The sequence below is a fragment of the Camellia sinensis genome, chromosome 14 (genome assembly GCF_055761805.1).
Source record: "Camellia sinensis isolate YWXY chromosome 14, ASM5576180v1, whole genome shotgun sequence".
Taxonomy (NCBI): Eukaryota; Viridiplantae; Streptophyta; class Magnoliopsida; order Ericales; family Theaceae; genus Camellia; species Camellia sinensis.
Genome location: NC_138974.1, coordinates 56,174,150 through 56,194,797, shown reverse-complemented (window position 1 = coordinate 56,194,797; position 20,648 = coordinate 56,174,150). Strand labels below are relative to the sequence as shown.

Genomic DNA, 20,648 nt, shown 5'->3' with positions numbered 1-20,648 from the left:
ATCATATGCATGATCCTAGTTCATGTTAAGATGGCTAATGCAACACATGCAAGATGCAACTAAGATAGGCTCGGCTAATCTATAATGACATGTGAAATGCTACAACTAACATGTATTCAGTTTGGAATTGAAATACAAATGCAGTTAGAATGATGCGCCGAGCCCGGTGCATGCAAGACAAATGTATGAATGCACGCATGCATAGCATAAGGTATGCTAATTTAAATATGCCCTAGTCTACCATCATAAGCGGGTAAATAAAAGAGAAGAAAGACGTGGGGTTGGAAGACATACACACACTCGCGCACACTTATTACACAATTGCCCTCACTCGGAGGGTCTAAATAAATATTACAGTCCGAATAATAAACACATTAATCATTACAAAATTTCTAATTAATTAACAGAATGAATGCAAAAAGAAAAGGTGGCCACAGCCCCCGCCTCGGGATGCGCGAATGATGCATGCTCGAACCCGTCTCGCCCAGAAAGTCCGTACCATACCACTGCTGCCTCTGTTTACACTGCCCTACTTCTCTGAAAATTGCCAAAGTTCTGGGACAGGTCCCCTGAACACTGTGGAACACCATCGGCTGGAGGAAATGTCCACCGGCCATTGAAAATATCCATCGGCTGCTGATGAAGTCATCGGCCATTCATCAATGGCCAGTCGGCACTCTATACTGCCGGTCGGCCAAAAATCCCTGCAGAATCTGGTTTTTGACAGCAACAAGGACAGACAGTGTATGGCATGAAATTTCAAGCAAGTGTATGCATGGCTACTCTCCCAATCATGTAACGGACTCAAGGGAGTATGGCCCTTGACCCTCGGGCTATCGATTGTGCATTTGATGCATGATAGCCTAAGGAGCCAAGGTTGCAATTCAATGTAAAAATGCATGCAACACACAAATGAGGACCAAGATCCTATCATGCCAAAGTCAAGGGCCTCGGTGACCGAGGGTTGAGGTGTGTTTTGTCACTCGAAGTACAAACACCCCTCATCCCTCAAGTTTGGTTTGACACCCCAAACCAAACAATGTAATGCATGTATGCACTTGTGATTCAAGTTATGCAACATGAGGCTAGGATGCAAAACATGTCAAACGTGATGCAACCTATCATGTTAAGTATGCAAAGTGCTAATCATATGAGATGTAAATGTAATGCAAACATGGACAAATATGCCCTAAGGCTAGCATGGGACAACATGTAATGAGCCAAATAAGCAACAAGCATATGATAAGCATGTAATGGTGGACTTAAACCATAAATGGCAGACGTCAACCTTGCCATAAACAGAGGCCAAAAATGGTGTACAAGAGCACAAATGATGCATGCAAGTGTGCCCACGTCAAGGTCTATCACCTAAGCATGAAAGGGGGTAACTCTAAGCATGCTTGAAGGCGATATAAATGGGCATTAAACCAACATGCTAAGCTCTGAAAATGAATAGAGGATAATGCCAAATCAAACAAAACATGCAAGTAAGGCATGCAACAATGACCAACACTTGAAGCCAATAAAGGGGGTCAAACCAAAGCTATGTCAACCAAACCTTAAAGGACCAAAATGAACTAAAACAGGACTAAAGCATACATAGATCATGGTCAAAACATACCAAGGAATGAGTCCAAAATAAGGGCATTCAAGGCCACCAAAAGGGAGCATCACTCAATACCTATCTCAAGCAAACATGGCATGAATTTTTCAATGCAAAACAGAGTTCTAGTATGCAAAAGGGCCCTCAAAACCCACGGATATGGCAGCCCAAGTGACTTAAACATACAAGCATGCACAATGCCCATTTCAAGGCACAAAACTACCACACCTCAAGACATAAAAGGATGATAAATGCTGTCATACAAGCATGATATAGGGACTGAAATATCATAAGAAGTGACTCCAAATCATTTAAACAACCTAACCAAAGCATGCTAATGACTCATTCGCTCAAGGCCAAAATTCTAGAATGCAAAAGAGCTATGCAAAACACGACGAACACGACAAAAACAGTGGCCAACAGACCTAAAGCATGACAAATCATGACCAAAAGCTTCAATAAGCTAAGCCAAATCATGAAGATATACTAGGCTAAACACATGGCACATTTCTAGGCAAGATAAGGAATTACAAAGAAAGTACAAGATGCATGCTAAGGGCTACAAATCCGACTAAAGATAGAGATATAATATGACTAATAGGCACCCAAAAACCTCTGAGATGGGACCAACAACAACCAAGCATGCATGTTGCCCTTTAAGCCAAAACAAGGATAAAAGAGAGACAAAAGGGGAGAGGGGTGTCCTTCCCCTATGCAAGACCTCAAACCATCTTCTTCACCACTGAAAATCCACTGGATTTCAGTGGTGAAAAGAGTAATACAACAAAGGTCAACAAAGCTTAAAGAAAAGGCACCAAAAGGGGCCAAAAGAGGCCTAGGAGGGGGAGTTCGACCCCCAATGCCAAAACACCCTTAATGAAAGATGTTAAGCACGAAAATATAAGACTTTTTCATGTTATACACAAAGCCTAAATCAGCATGCAAGACAGGTAGAAAACTAGTGCAAGATTGGGAAAACTAAAGCAAATGTCTCACCTTTGAAGAAACCTTGAAGAACAGAGGATCCAGCCACTCTCTATTGATCAAAATCAGTCCAAAACCTCAACAAACAACCCTCAATGCCTCTCAATCTCGGAGCAAGGTGTAATGGTGTGTGTTTTAGTGCAAAAGTAAGGCCAAAATGCACTTTTAGGCTTCCAAACACACCCTAAGGATGAGAGAGAGGGAGATATAGAGAGAGAGGATGATATATCAGATATATAGATAAAGAAGCTCTGATTTTTTTATTCAAAAGCTCTAACCTCTACAATGGAAGAAGAGAGGTGCTTAAATAGGCAAAGAGCCATGACTTAAGCTTCTCAAGGAAGCTAAATGAAAGGGGCAAAGGGTGCAAAGGAGTCTTGGCTTCTTGGAGAAGCTAATACAGCTGGCCAAGCTTCCCCAAGAAGCTTGGCCAAAGGGTTCAAGCTTCTAGAAGGAAAGGGGGTTCAAAGGCTCACACCAGCCAAAAACTACACGGGGAGGAGTGATGGTGCATTCCAGCTGGCACAGCTGGCATGCACCATGCCTCAAGGGTGCAAAGGAGTCACACCGGCTAGCAAAAGAGGTCGCCGGCAGAATAAAGTGCCAGCCGGCCAAATATAGTGCCGACCGGCCATTGGTTTTAAGAAACCATGGCCGGTGGCACCCATAAACAGCCGGTGATGCTAGAGGAAGGCCGGTGGAATGTGGGGATGGCCAAAAAGCCATTCCCTGCCTCTCAAGGCAAAAACACAAGTGTTTCGTACAAAACCAGACACCGAAAAGTCGAGTCGAGAGATCCTGAGGCGAGGCGCGCAGCCGAGACCTCCGGGAACTCGGGACGAACACAAGCACGGATGATCACCGAGTGTTCCAACGGTGACGTCCAGGTCTTGAGGACGATCAAAAATGGGGTGTCTACAGCCCCTGCCCTGACTCTGGCCCTGAGGTCTAACTGAAGAAGAAGCAGCTCGCTGACCCCCTCCCTTCTGCGGCAAACCGAAGACTTGTGACCCAGCTGGCCACACGCAAAACAAGTCAAGCCTCCCTGACTACCTCTCCCAGAGCCTACACTCGGCACTGGAAAGGTCGATCTAGCCAAACCACCCTGAGACTGTTGAGGGTTAGAACCCCTCTGTCTCCTGCCGTCACCCTAACCATCTTAGCTCCTCTTGGAGCCTCTCTGCCCCTCATCTTCCTCCTGCATCATAATCTCCATATGAGCTGCAGCATCAACTAAACGTCTGTACTCTCGGATAAAGGACCCTCTAACCCTCAACTTGAGTCCACGCCTCAACTTTCGCTCAAACTCTAAACAACGGCGTTCCTCGGACGCCACCAGTTCAGGTGCAAACCTGGACAGACTAGTAAAAGTAGCCTCAAACTCGGCCACTGATAGGCCCTGCTGTTTAAGCTGGCAAAACTGCTCCCTTAGCTTCTCCCTAGCAGCTGAAGATAAAAACTTCTCCTGGAAGGTATTCACAAAAGCCTCCCAAGCACCACCAACACTGCTCTTCTCGTACTTCCACCATTGACCCGCATCTCCCTTCAATTGGAAGGATACCAAGGTCACCTTCAAAGCCCCGTCCTCGATGCCAAGCATCTCGAACGTCTTCTCCATCTGTTCCAACCACTCATCAGCCTCAAGTGGCTCCTTCGGATCCCCAACAAACTCGTCCGGATTGGACCGGAAGAATTCCCTCTTCAAGAAGGAAGGCCCTGCCTCAACAACCTAGGCTTAAACTGGAGCCTGAACTGGATTCTCAGCTCGGAAAATACCCACAGACTCCCTCAAAGCATCGGCTATCCCTCGGGCTAAAGCGCCCATAGCCTCCTGACCTGCTGGCTCGGCCACATTGGCCTGACCAACCCCCTCCTGCTGTGTCGGAATATCATCCAGTAAAGGCATCTCCTGCCTACCACGTCTGCCACACCTACCACGTCCTCGTCCTGACATCCTAATAAAGGTAACCAAGACCATTAGCACATTCACAAATGTGCCGAAGCTATAACACTCACGTCCTAATGCATGGATAACTATAATTCACTCCACGTAAGCACATAATCACATAAGCAATTACGAATTTCATTTCCGAATAATGACAGTCCCGAGGCGTTACTAGAGTTCCGGTTAGAAACAGCATTGATCAAGTGCTTTTCCAACAAGACTCCCAGAAACCCAAGGATCTAATCAACATCCTAGAAACTACATTCCATACCCACATAGTCACATAAGCATGTTATCAATTAAGCACATAGCATATGACACTACATCTAAGTCTCTATCAAGCGAGACAAATCCATTGTGATCCTAATCACTTCCCACGCACCCAAAGTATTCGAACCCAGTAGCTCTGATACCAAGTTGTAACGCCCTCAAAAAAAATACATAAAACCCATCACTTTAGACATACATTGATATAAAAGAAACCAACCATTTCTATTCATCAGAGTAATTCTTACAACTGTATTACATTTTAACAACAAAAGCAAATGCCCCATGGGCTTACAGCTTTCCAAGTCAACACCTGGTTACACAAAAAAAGAGTACTAACTCTATACAAAATAAGCCCTTGGCTTGATATACATGTAATACAAACAAAATAAACAAAAAGAGTCTTCAACTCTCATCATCATCCAAGCTATGTCCTTGGAGGTGGCATACTACCTGTACCTGAAAATAATGTCCCATATAGGGTGAGCCAACGCCCAGTAGAAATATGCTAAACACAGTATGAGCAATAACTAAGACATTAGAAATTGCTAAATGTTCAATTTCCATAAATCAATTCATAACCCATTTCCATTTCATGACCACTATGTTCATGTTTCATTACAGTTTCCATTTCTTATCAATTTCACAATTTACATCAACGGCTCAGAACCTGGCCAACCACTTATATGAGACAGCAACTCATATTATACATTTCCCATTTTACAATAGATAAACATATTGGTTGTATCAACATTTCAACAGATAAGCATACAAGCTGCATCCACATTTCAACAGATATGAATATTAGCTATATCAACAATTCCAAAGATAAGCATATGAGTTGTATCAACATATTAACTGACAAGCATATGAGCTGTATCAGTGGAGTCCATCCCTTATCTCCTCCCAAACAACATCCGGTTTAGAGGTCCATCCCCTATCTTCCCCTAAACCATGGAGTACATCCCCTATCTCCTCCCACACACACAATGTACATACACATAGGTCATATACACAATCAATCAATACATAACGTTAATGTATTCTATCAACCGTCATAATCAATGACATGCCCAATTGATTAGTTTTAGTTTACCTAATCATCATGCATTGTCTACAACAATCAAAACTACCCTCCACCGATAGTCCAAGCAATTATTTCTAAACAGATAATAAAAGCTCCAACAGATAAAATATCAATGTTTTCAAAAGTGAGCGATTAACAAATCCAACTCCACAATTCTACTATATAATGAGCAAATTTCATTATGTCCAACTCAATTCCATATAACCACAATTTTCCCAAATTAATCATACCAATTAATTTATACAACCAATTAGGGTTTTCTACTCCATTTCCCAATATTGACCCAATGGTCTATATATCAACAACCAACAACAATATCATTATTTTGAAACTCAAAATACACATTTTTAGAATCAAAATAACAAAACCCTCTTTTAGCATTTTGAAACCCTAAGTCCCAAAATTACCCAACTTCAACGCTTTATCAAAACAACCAAAAATCTATGTCAAGGACCATAAGAGTGAGTAGGAATCCCTACCTCAAATTCGGAGCCCAAGGAAAGATGATGAAGAAACTCAACGTGCTCCAAAACTCAATATTTTCGGATCAAAATGTAGCCCTCGACGATCAACCCAACTCTTACAAAGGCCGAAGGGAAGGAAAGCACTCTAACTAGATCAAACCCTAGAGAGAAGGGAGTTTCTAGAGAGAGGAGCTCTCAAAATATCTATTTAGAAAGTAAGAGAGAGAGAGAGAATGAAAAAAAGTGATTTTAAAATGCCCAGCTGCCAACTGATATACGACATTCCCGCTCGAGCGGAGAACACAACGCTCGAGCGTCAAGAACAAAAAACTAGGTACGCTCGAGCGCCAAGACACAGGAATAAAGTACATCCGCTCGAGCGCGAAAACCAGTCCGCTCGAGCATAGATTTTCCCCTCCCAAAACTTACACCAAAAAGTACTACCCGCTCGAGCGCCATAGTACCCGCTCGAGTGTAAAAATCACACCTGCAGAAGTTTTGCAGGGACTCGAAATACTGGGAGTGTGCAATCTCCGCTCGAGCGCAACAAGGCCCGCTCGAGCGGAACGACCAAACACCTGGCAACAAGATTTTAGACCAAGGTTCAACCCACCTGTTCGAAACATGCCCAACACATCCTAAAACTCAAACAAATGGAATTAAAGGATGACAACAAGATAGATACAACTACCAACTCCACAGAACCGAGTCTGGAATACAACAGAACAGTAAAGGGACAACCGGGATCGCTATAGTAAACTTTTCTAAAACAGAAATATATGGTTAATTACAAACCCTTAGTTCAAAACTCATGGATTTAGTTAAATTGAGTTCAAAACTCCCATGCATGCATGTTCAAAAACTTTTTCCCTCAAAGTCCATATTCATAGAAAAATTGAGCTTCTAGACTTCAACATATATACAAAACTCTTTCTCAAAACATGATTTAAAGGCATTAAGTGATGATTCAGACATGCATGAGCCAATTATCTATAATTTCTACATGAAGGATCAAAATTAAACTTGATATGGCAAAAACCAACATGCATGAAAACTTCTTTACAAAACTCATCAAACATGGAATTTTCTTTCAAAGCTTGATCTAGTATGCATGCATGTTAATTTCATGGTCTCAACTCAACATGATATCAAGGCTTATATTCAAAATGATGATGTAACACTCTTACTTCCATGCATGTAAGAATTATGAGCCAATTCTTCATTTTCTTGATAAACTCATTAGAAATATATGCAAATGATGATAACTCCATGAATGCATCTTTATAACACAAATTCTTCATGAATTATGGATTAGATGCTCACCAAAAGCCTTCAATTACACAAGATCCTTGCCAAACTTGAGCTACTCTAGCAAAATCCACAACTTCTACTTTGAATCTACACTTTCTCTCTCTAAAATGGAGTCTCACTCTCACTCTTGAATAAATTCTCAGATTTTCCCACTTGAATCAAGTTTGTTAAGCACAAATGAGCTTATAAGGCAACTTACATACTTTTGATGTATTAATACATTAATTAGAGCATTTGGTCCATCCAAACACAACTTAATTAATCGATTTGAATCAATTTTTTTTTTTTAATAAAAATTTGCCAAATGATTCTAAAAAATTCCAAATAACATATTAATGTAACTAATTCCGGTTTTCAGATGCCGATAAGGCTTTCAATTTTCATATTAAAGCAGACTCCTTGACAGATATTCCACAAGTAACAGATAGAAAGCCAAAGATCATACAAAATACATAATAAACACATAATTTACTTTACCCACTTAATTAACATCCTTAATTATGGATTAGTAGCTAATTACGAATCGGGGTTGTTACACTTTCCTTAACCCTTTTTTCCATACTTTCCATTCAAAAGTTCTATTTATTTATTTATTTTTAATTATATGTTTTATAAGCAATGAAACGGTGAAGAAAGTTGAAACTTTCAATTTCCTTTTCCTTCCTTTTTCTCACATACCAAACAACAATGCATAAGATTCAAACTTCATTTTCCTCTTTCTATCAACAATCAACAGCCAACTAAAAGAGAGAGAGAGAGAGAGAGAGAGAGAGAGAGAATCCAAAAAACAGAGATCAAAGTACTAACTAAAGCGTTGAGAAACAATCTGCAAGTAAGAACAAAACACAATCAGAAATCAAACAAAAAATTAAAAAAGAACAAAATAAAAATCACAAAAATAAAAAATTCTGACAAACCGTCATTTTGTCAACCCATATTTGGTGAGTAAAAATATGGCTATTGATAATTATGGCCGTTGATAATTAAAAAGAGTCTCAACCCATTTAACTAAGATGAAATAAAAATGATTCTTAACATGAAACCCATTTTTCCCTAACCCCCATTTGATAGAGACAGAGAGAAGTGGGTGTTGAAACCCAATTGATTATTAAAGAAAAAAACACAATACAAAATTTTATTTTGTATTTTGAGACATTTGATAAAATTTTTAAAATCTCTTAATATTTTTGTTTTTGTTATTAAAGCTCATCCTCGACAACATCATTTAATAGATTATGGGTTAGTTATCAGTCCTTTGAGAGCTTTGGTGCCTTATTAGAGGAAGACATCCTTTAATGTTTCAATTTCAGTGTGGTCCGAATGTAATTGTCATTGGTAGGGTTCAATGAGATTTTTGCTTCAAATTTTTTTTTTAAAGAGAGTCTCAACCCATAAGATGAAATAAAAATGATTCTTAACATGAAATCTATTTGTCCTTAACCCCCATTTGATATGATTCTTAACATGTAATGGTCATTTAAAATGTTTAACATTTTTGTTTTTTCTATTAAAGCTCATCCTCAATAGCAGCATTTAATAGATTATAGGAATTATTATCACCAAAAATAGGGTGCAAAATAAAATGGGCTTTTGATTATGCCTTTTTTATTTCTGTAAATAGTTCTCGCAAACAGCCCTATAATGCAACAAAACCAAACCAAAAACAGAATGTTAATGTTTCAATCCCAAAATAGAAACCCATGTCATCAGCAACCATTTACTCATAGAAATCTTATTCAATAATTTTCTGAAATCCTCATAGGCTTAGTTGATGAAGCCCACAAATATGAACCCAAAATCGAAACTCATTTCGTAGAAATCCAAAATCGAAATATAAACCCATTTCCAAAATACAAAACCAAAATACAATCTGTACGAGCACGAAATAATCTTCTCGTATAATCCTGTTGATCAAGTTTGCACTCCTCTAAACGTCATCGCTTTACTACCTGAAAACACAAACGTGAGCTAATCGGTGGGTGTGTGCAGGAAACCCCTCCGATGCCTAAGTCAGCAATTAGAAAATAAACAATAAGCTCTGTGTATTCTAGAGTAAGAATTGGGATACCTGTACATAGGTCATGCTATGAGCTTTTATAGATTCTATCTAGCACAATCCTAGTAGGATTCCAACTCTCCTTATAAGAGTCCTCCTAGGAATCACACACCTTACTCACTACCAACCAAGTGAGATGGTTTGCACAATCTTAGTAGGACTCTACTCTCCTTAGCAGAGTCCTCCTAGGAATTACATTCCCAAGGATAATGCATATTCTGATAACTCCTTACTTACTACTTGTCTAAGTGAGATAGCCACACTCTGTTCGGCTGTTGATGCCCAATCGAGATAACCTGCTCTAAACCGCACTGTGTTTTACCGAGCTGCACACAGCTCGGCCTTTTAGAAATAAAACACCACAGACTCCAAGTTACGCAGTTCAAGGTCCAGTAATCACCACCGACCGGTCTGCATGATCACTTATTGCTTTGAATCCTCTCGCCGGGCTACCTCTAGCTCGACTTCCTATATATGGCTGACGTAACACTTTGGCTCCTTATACGTGGCCGACATAGAACTTCGGCTCGCCCACAGACTGCAACTAGAGCTCACCGACTGGCCTATTAACCATTGTTCCCATACTGAGCTATCCTGAGCTCGTAACTTGGCCCACAACGCGACCCAATATTCAGAAACAATGCTTTCTAGCTCGGCCCAATTTGGCTATACAAATTACCCTCTCACAATCTTATAGAAATCAAAACCAAAACTGAAACCCACTATGATCATAGGTTAGTTGATAAAACCCATCAATGAAATAGAAATACATAAACCCATCATATTTGCAACTAATTTCAAATGTACAAAAAGAAAATGTAAATTTTCAACCCATCATATTTTCTAAAATACATATAGAAACAAAAACCCACTTTAATGAAATCAAAATCAATCATATTTGTAACCCTTTTCAATATTTACAGAAATAGAAACCCATTTCATAGGTTAGAAGAGTGAAAGAGCAGAGAAGAATAGGAGTGTCACCTATGAAGAGTTGCTAGAGATTGCAGAACCGAAACTGAGAGAAAAATTTGAGCTAAAACCAGAGAGGAAAATGGAGAGTTGGTGGAGTATGTAAGAAGAGAGAGAGAGATGAATCTATCTCTTAACATGGGAAAGAGAGACAAAGTAAGTGAAGAGACACATTTTGGAGGGAAAAAACTAAAACAAACAAATCATCTTGACCCATAGATGTTTGATAAATATAATCTCAACCCTCCGAATGTGAGACAAAATTTTTTGCTTCAAAAAAAATTTTTTTTTTTTTTGCTTCAGAAAAAAACAATGGGTGAAGCCATGGAAGAGCAAAATAAATATGAGCCATTGTTTAGCATTCAAACTGAAGGTAAAAAAATCTGAGCCATTGTTTAGCATTCAAAATAAATCTGAAGGTAAAAAAAAAATAATTTGTTCTGTTCTTCCATTGTTTGGCATTCGAACTAAAGGTAAAAAAATCTGAGCCATTGTTTAGCATTCAAACTGAAGGTGGGGATGACGGGATGATGAAAAAAAAACAGAGGTAAAAAAATGAATCGAAAAACAAAAAGACAGTGAGGAGAGAAGAGTGTCTCACATGGTGATGGTGGAGATGAGAGCTTTCGATTGAGCTTTGTTCTTCCTTCTTTAGATCTTTCTTCCTTCTTCAAAGCTTTATCAAAGCTTTGTTCATAGATACATATGATGTAAAGAGTGCCTTACCTGGTAAAGTGCAGTGGGTTAGTGAGAGTTGATAGGTAAACAAATCTGGACCGTTGAATTTTAGCCATTGATAAATCTAAACCATTGAAACTCTTTTCAATCTCAGCCATTGTTTTTAAATTGGACAAATCTAAACCATTAAAAATAGTTTGTGAGAGAGATATTTTTAAAAATAAATCTGAGCCACTGTTTTTTAAATTAGATAGATCTGAAGCATTTATTTCAAAGACATTTTCAAATGAACCCTTCCATTGTTATATATATATATATATATTTGGAATATTATTAGATAATATATCATAATTTTAAAAAATTTAAGTATTATAATTTATATATATTATATTAATACACTAATTAGGGGTGGTTTGGGATGATCTAAATAAGTGCACCTTTTGATTTTTTATAAAATATGGGTTGGGTTTGAAGTGATGTGGTAGAGAGATAATGTGACTTAAATAAAATGATGTGACTTAAATAGGATAGTGACTTTTTAACATTTTTTAAGTTACGACAAACAAGGCCTAATTGTAATATACCAATTCATACATGGAACTCAACTATATCTGTGAAAAAAGACAACACAAAAAGTAATAATATTAGAAGAAGACAACACAAATTCCATAATAGAATAAAAAAGTAAAAGATATATGCAATTTAGAAATTTGTATAAAAATAGAAGGAGTATAAATTCAAATTCTGAAAAAAGAAAAGGAGGAGGATTCTCCAGTACTGAGCTTTAGAAGATCTCGGATATAGTGATTTGATTCTATGAGAAGAGTATATATTGGAAGAAGAAGAAAGGATTAGGAAGACGAAAAGAGAGAGAGAGAGAGAGAGAGAGAGAGAGAGAGAGAGAGAGAGAGAGAGAGAGAGAAAGAGAAAGAGTTCTGTTTTTTTCTGGGTCTTTGTGCAATCGTATCCCAATGGCCTAAGGAGATCACGAAATACCTGTAATCCTTGATTTCATTACGATCTCTTTGCTCTTTCCCTCCTTCTTCTTCACATACACACATCTACATCTACATATATATATATATAGATACCCGTTTGTACTCTCTCTCTCTCTCTCTCTGTGTGTGGAAGGGTTCGTGTTTTTGTTAGAAAAACGTTTCTTTTGCTCTTTTTGTGTGTTGTTTTCTTTAGGGTAGTTTCTGTTTTGTTTTTCTTTTCCAAGGTTTGTGTTTGGTTCTAGAGAAAGCAAAGGAAAATGGTTTGTTCATCATCAAGTAAGGGTATTAAGGAGAAAGAGGAGAGGCCACATGTTTTAGCTGTTGATGACAGTTTGGTTGATAGAAAACTCATTGAAAGGCTTCTCACCAACTATGCATGCAAAGGTATTTCTTTTTTCACTTGTGATTGTTTTTCTTTGCTCATTTTTTTTCTTTTAAAATTTTTTTTTTTGATTGATCCAATTTTTAATCATAAGAGAAATAAAATTTCACAGTGTCTATTTTTTATCTGTTGCATAATGGGATGGTCTTCGTTTGGAAAGTGATTTGATTTTTTTGGCTATTTTAGTTTGGTGTTAAAAAGTTCATTTGGATTGGATTTTTTAACTTATGTGAGAGAAAAATAAAATGATTATAATTTAAATGTGACATTTTATCTCATTAATTTTTTGACTAAATTAACTCCCAATCGAAAAGAGAAAAGAAAAATCATTAAAACATCATTCAAATGAGAGCTAATCAACAGTAATTGGCCTTCAAACCCAATAGATCAAACTGGGCTCAAGCCTATAATGCTAGCGAAATAAAAAATGATTTGCTTATTGAGCCTTGGTTTGAGTGTGGGTTAAATTTTTGGTTTTTTTACTTTTTTTGCTACGAATTTTGGTTTGGGCTGATTTTTTTTTTTTTGGCTATTTTAACTTTTGTGAAAGAAAAAAAGAAATGATTATGGTTTAGATGTGATATTTTTTATTGACTTTTTAGCCTATTTTGTCTTTTTGTGACTAAAATAATCCTAATCTCACATGCCAAACATAGCCTCAAAAGGTCTGGTCTTCGGTTTTCAGTTTTTGGAAATAATTTGTTAAATTTTCAATTCATATTTTTATATTTGTGATAACTTTTTTAAATATTTTAATCAATTATTTTAAATTTTTAGATTCGCTTAATCTTAATATACTTAAAAAATAAAACAATTTGTACAAAAATTTAAAAAAAAATTCATTGAATATAATAAAATATAAAAATGTATTAAATTTTCGTATTTTTTAATTTTTTTGTATTTGGTGAACTTTTTAAAAAATTTCACAAATATTATTTATTTTAAGTGTATTTTAATTAAGTGTATCTAAAAAAAATAAAAATAAAAAATTGTGCAAAATATAAAAAAAAAAATTACTTAAAAAAAAAAAACACAAAAAACAAAATATGTACTTGAATTTTTGGAACCAAACGTGGTGAAATAGTCCGCTATTGCAATATATCTTTCAATTCATAAATAACTTTATATGAGGAACTAGTGGATTCAATCACTCACCTTGAACTCTTCAATTTTAGTTTTCTATTAATTTTGATCCATGCAAAGTCAATTCCTTGGTTACATTTCACTGTATAGTTGTTGTGGATTTTAATAGCTTTGTTTGACTTTGATATAGAACATAATATGATTGTAATGCAGTGACTACAACAGAGAATGGGCAAAGGGCCTTGGAATTTCTAGGCCTAGGAGACGGACAACACTCCATCAGCAGTAGTGTAACTATTCCTTCATAACCTACTACAATATGTATGTCTAGTAAACTACCTTAACATCTAAATTATATTCAACAGTATTAGGAGAAAAAAATACGTCATTGGAGGACATAAAATCTGGGAGAGAAATCCTGTGTACCCATAACTCAAATCCAAAAAAAAATCGATTGTCATGAATCATAATGGGGCACTTTAGGAAGCTAGTTAAAATTAAGTTTTTGGCTTTTAACTCGTTTTGGGTCACATCACCTTTCACATTTTTTACCTACAAAAAGACAAAAAAAAGTTAAAAAAACCAAAAAATTAACTTTTAACCAACCTCCCAAAATGAATTTAATACCACTCATTTATGTAGGTTTACATAGCTATCACATAAAAACATGACATTTGATTAATTTGTAGCGTTGTCACACTAAATAGTTACTCCAACGCTCTCTCTCCGCTATTAGATGCGCTAAGATAATTAATTAGAACTTTGCACATCATGTGTGATGAGGAGAGTGTTTTTAAGACTCGGATACATGAAAAATCGAGGCAGAAGATTCATTCCCAAAAACCACATTCATTTCAAATAGTTCTTTTTGGAAAATATTCCCACTTGTGGAAAATGATTTAAGGCAAATGAACTCTGTGTTCTTGCACTATAATTTTCTACAGTGTACACTATAAATTAATTTTCAACATTAGATGTCTCTTGGAGAAGATGTTAGGTGTATCTGGCATTGACAATTTTTGTAGGACTCCAAAGTAAATTTGATAATTATCGATTATTGTATGCTTGGAATGTCAGGGTATGAACTGCTTAAAAAAGTCAAGGTAAAATAATAATATAACCCCTCTTAAACATTCACCAATTAATCAACTCACATTGATTAAGCATCTATGAGTATGTTACAATGCTTAGAACCTATGATTTGCCAAGTAGAAGTCTTATTTTATTTTATTTTTCCTGAATGACAAGAATCATCGGACTTGAAAGAGATACCAGTAGTGATAGTGTCATCTAAGAATGTCTCGACTCGAATCAAGAAGTAATCACTCACTCTTACACTCATCCTATTTTAGCACACTTATTAATTTTAATTTGTCCTTTTCTATAAGTTGCTCGTGTATTAATTCACATGAATTTTGTTGACATGAACAGATGCTTGGAAGAAGGAGCTCAGGAGTTCATGCTGAAACCTCTCCAACAATCAGATGTGAAGAAGTTGAGATGTCACATGATGAAATTTAGAAAACCTTCTAGTGGGAGGCTATGCATGGGAAGGTAAATGAAACACGCCATAACAGAGAGGAAGAGATGTAGGAGAACTATATGTTGAGTTAACAACAACAACAAATACAGAGATAGAGTAATCTAAAATGTATTGGTCAATACATAATCGAACCCTGTCCTGACTATATGAGATACATCCAGCCTTCACAACTCATCTGTTGCTACTGTGTGTCTGATATGGATCTATGAATAAATCAAAGGTTTTTATCTAAGCAGATGCTATGGAGCTTGTTTTCACTTTTCTCATTGGTGGTGAATTTTAAATTTTAGTGTGGCATTTGTGTTCCCTTTACCCAAATGCTATTTTGCATGAATTCTAACTTGAGGCATGTTTTCCCTCTATATAATGGCAAGTCTTCACTGTGTCGTGCACATATATGCTTCCTCTTGTACCATATAGAAAAGTGTTCAAAAATATAAATAATGCAGGCTAGTTTCTTTTCAGTGGGACCAACAATACATTAAATTTGAGTTTATACCATTTTTTTTATTATTATTTTGAACACCTTTCGTGGATACATAACTTTTTTGTTTGAACCATATTTATTTCGTATCCATCCGTGAAGACTGAACAGTGCTGTTTGGCCTATGAAACCATCACGTGTCATATTTCAATTATCTGAATTATTTATTTTGTAGGCTCTTATGTATATTGAAAGATGAACAATCAATGGCTAAGTGATTGGTTATCCCGTGAGGGTATTTATCACGCAAGTTGGAATTGATAATCCAGAGACAAAGCAGGGTGTGAATGTATGTTGATTTTCAATGCAAATCAGTGAACCCAATATGTCAAGTATTTATACACATCTTGGCTACCATTGCCATGAGTCACCACTTGTTTGGCAATGATCACAATGCTTCAAATATGATGTGAAGCATTGTGTCTTTTAGTGTTCAAATTCGAACACCCTGTTTTTGTTTCCAGATCATTCAATTACCTTGCGGGAAAGTTTCCAGGTCACCTATATCAAGATTTTATTCAATACGGAGAGGCACACCACATTATGGTGTGATCACACTTAATCTAACATCTCCCACTTGATCACATCATAATGAGGTGATAAACCTGAGTTTAGCATGTTTACCTTGGTACCAAAATTTTGCCTCTTGCCAACTTTCATCTATAAAATGTACCTCATAGATCGACATCCAATCGTGACTTGGCCATACGTGTGTACGTTTTTGCCATCAATCTGACCGCACCTGTACGAATGTGTTCTCCTACTGGCAACACACTCCAGATTACTTCAATTCACTATATTTCAAATGAAAAGCATCAATTTCCAGTGCTAGGTTCATAGTGCCCAATCACCATTGACGAATTTAGCCACACACATTTCTCATGTGTTGACCTGAGTCGAAATTATTGTTAAGTACTTCCTCTAAAGCCCATTCCTAAAGGTTTTCCTTAACACACCTTATCAACGACTTTATTGCTGATAAAGCAGACAACATCATCTAGTCAGTACATTGCATATCATGGACTTTACTTCTTATTCTCACTATGATGTTTGTATCTTGTCAGTTCCTCTATCTTATTACCTGACCAAACGCATGTTTCCATGCAAGATAGAGTCGTAAAACATCGGTTATCTAGGCGTCCCCAGAGTCATCCAACTATACTCTTATATAAGTAGCTAAACTGCCTAGCTAGGCATTTTTCAATCCCATATTAGCTACATGTTCTCTGAATTTTTTCAAAGACAACCCTTTGGTCATAGGGTCAGCCACCATCTCTTCTGAGGGTATATAGTTTACTTTAATTTCACCTCTCTCCACTATGTCCCGAATATAGTGGTAACCTACATCAATATGTTTTCCCTTACAGCTATTCGCTCCACTTTTTATTTATGAGATGGCGGACTGATTGTCACAAAACATATTGACTGGTCTGGCAGGTATACCTAATTGTAAACTGTCAACAAATCATTTTATCCAGACTGCATTACTTACAGCTGTGCTGCAAGCTATGTATTCAGCTTCCATAGTGTACTTCGCAACACAACTCTGTTTCTTACTTAACCAAGAAACTGTTGTTCCACCAAACAAGAACACATGACCACTAGTAGATTTTCTATCATCTATATCTCCTGCAAAATCCGCGTCAGTGTATCCTTTTATGTTTAGATCACACAAACCAAACCAAAACATAACTTCAAATTTTTAGTGCCTTTTAAATATCTGAATATTCTTTTGACTGCTTGCCAATGTTCCTTACCTGGATTGGATTGAAACCTACTTACCAATCCGACTGCATGACAGATGTCAGGTCTTGTACTTGTCATAGCATACATTAGACTGCCTACTGCCTGAGCATATAGGACATTTCTCATTTCCTCAATGTCAGACTTAGTTTGAGGACTCATACTTTTACTAAGACTTTGTCCCTTGCAAATAGGCGTGCTTAAAGAATTACAGTTATCCATATTAAATCTTTTAAGCACCTTGTCTAGATATTTCTCTTGATCTAGATATAATAATTTTGAATTTCTATCTCTTGAAATTCTAATTCCTAGAACATAGGTTACAAGACCCATGTCTTTCATTTCAAATCTAGATGCTAAGAAAGTTTTGGTTTTTATAATCATATCTGGACAATTTCCTACTAACAAAATGTCATCCACATATAAAGACAATGCTACTAACTTGTCATCATTTTTCCAGATATAAGCACAGTGATCTAATGGACTTACAACATAGCCCATTTCTAAAATGGCTTGGTGGAACTTCAAGTACCATTGTCTTAAAGATTGTTTAAGTCCATACAGAGATTTCTTGAACTTATAGACTTTATCCTCATTGCCTTGGTTCTGGAAACCATCATGTTGCATCATATAAATTTCCTCTTTTAATTCTCCACTGAGAAAAGCTATTTTAACATCTAATTGATGCAGTTCCAAATCCATCCTGGCTACTACCACCATTAGAATCCTTATTGAGGCAAATTTTACAACAGGAGAATATGTATCTATGAAGTCTATTCCAGGTTGTTGAGTGAATCCTTCGGCTACTTACCTGGCCTTGTATTTATCCAAAATTCCATCTACTTTGAATTTCTTTCTAAGAACCCATTTGCAACCAATGACTTTTCTTCCATTCAAGAGATCGGTTAATTCCCAAACATCATTTTTCTTGATCAAGTCAAGTTCTTCATTCATTACCTCAAGCTATTGTGTAGCATCACTGCTACACATTGCTTCATTATAACTAGTAGGATCATCTACTAAGTTATTAAGTTCTTCAACTTGAAAAACATAATGATCTTTCAAAAACATAGATGGACGTCTTGCTCTCTTACTCCCACTTATCTCAAGATTCGAAACAGGTAAAACAACGTCATGTAATTTGCATTTTCTCCCACTATTAGATGGTTGTGGAAGAATATGATGATTGTGTGAAAAAGAAAGAAGAGAAGAATCCTGAGATACTTCAGAGAGCAATTCAATTTGTTCAATAGGAGTAACAAGATCAATAGATTTAAGAAAAATAGCATCTCTACTTTCTATAATCCACGTTCGAGATGGTAAAAACAATAACCACTCTCATTTTCAACCTAGCCAATAAACTTGCATTCCCAAGTTTTACTTCCCAATTTATCCCTTAAAGGTTTGAAAATAAGCACATGTGCTTTATATCCCCAAACTTTGAGATTATGAACATTAGGTTTAGTACCATACCAGCATTCGTAAGGAGATAGAGGTTTGGCTTTTGTTTTAACTCGATTTAAAATATATACAGCGGTAGACAAAGCTTCTCCCAAAAATGAATAGGAAGATCAGCATGAGTCATCATAGACCTTGTCATTTCCATTAGAGTACGATTTCGTCTTTCGGTAATCCCATTTTGTTGTGGGGTGTATGGCATTGTAAACAAATGTTTTATACCATTGTCCTTGCAGAAAGAATCCATAGCTTCATATTCACCACCTCTATCGTTATTCAAGTTTTTAATGGACCGACCAAGTTGTTTTTCTACCTTTAATTTATAATCCTTAAACTTTTCAGTTGCCTCTGATTTGTGTTTAAGAAGGTAGATATGTCCATATCTTGAATAATCATCAGTGAAAGTAATAAAGTATTCCATGCCTCGATGAGTTTTAGTTCTTAAAGGGTCACAAATGTCTAAATGAATTACTTCAAGTAATTCCAATGATTTCCAATGTTTTAAAAATGGCTTATTATTCATTTTTCCTTTGATACATGGTTCACATATAGCAAAATTATCAGAACACGCTCTAGGCAATAAACCACTTTTAAACATTCGAGACATTTTATTTTTATTAATGTGACCTAATCTGAGACGCCATAAATAAGAACTATTACTAATAGAAACAGACAAATAATCATAAATACATATTTTATTTTTATTATCAATAGGAAGAGAGTACATGCCATTCACTCTTACACCTTTCACGACTATATTCCCTTTCTTAATCAACACTGTGTTAAACCTAAAATTAATCTCAAAACCCTTTTGGGTTAACACTGGAACTGATATTAAATTTCGACGAATGCTAGGTACATAAAGCACATCATGAAGCATAATAGAAGTTCCATTAATAAAGAATTGACAGTTACCGACGCCCAAAACATCACTATAGGAGTTGTTGCCCATGTAGATTCTATGTTCACCAATCTTCTTTTCATTAAACTCCACGAACATGTTTTTATTTTGCACAATATGCCTAATTGCAGCAGAATCAATCCACCATGAATTTGATGAAGGTTCAAGCACCATTGCTTCAGAAACTGTCATGGCAACAGGGCTATGATCCTTTTTCTGCTTCTTCTGAGGACAAGTGGCTTTGATATGACCTTTTTGACCGTACTTGCAACATGGGTCAATCTGATGCTTGTGATGTTGTTGTTTTTTCCATTCTTGTTGTTTCTTTCATCCTTTCTGAAACCCCTTCTTTCAGTTTCTCTTGAATGAAGTCGTCTTTTTCTTGTTAAATGGTGTGTGAGAATTATTCTGTGGTTGTGACGAAGATTGTGCCATCAACAAGTTAGAAGACAAACCTTTTTTACGCCTTCGCTTTATTCTTTCTTCTTCCAACACTAAGAGTACAGGCCATGTCACCATTGAAATCTCTCGTCCGCTATGAGTTAAAGATGTGACAACATGATCCCAAGATAATGGAAGACTATTAAGTATGGTAGTTACTTGCATCTTGTTCGACAAAGGGTAATCAACGTTGGATAATTCTTTAGCAATTAATTCCATTAAATTAACATGATCACCAACACTATCAT

At 36.6% G+C, this 20,648-nt stretch overlaps 1 protein-coding gene across 1 annotated transcript; it reads left to right on the top strand.

Moving 5' to 3' along the window:
• Positions 1-12,570: 12,570 nt before the first annotated feature.
• Positions 12,571-16,075, top strand: LOC114271159 (two-component response regulator ARR17-like). Its single transcript, XM_082904889.1, has 6 exons — positions 12,571-12,749; positions 14,044-14,120; positions 14,856-14,931; positions 15,079-15,148; positions 15,262-15,384; positions 16,033-16,075. The coding sequence occupies exons 1-6, from the start codon at positions 12,623-12,625 to the stop codon at positions 16,073-16,075; spliced, it is 516 nt and encodes a 171-aa protein (XP_082761015.1). The 5' UTR covers positions 12,571-12,622.
• The last annotated feature ends 4,573 nt before the right edge of the window (positions 16,076-20,648 follow it).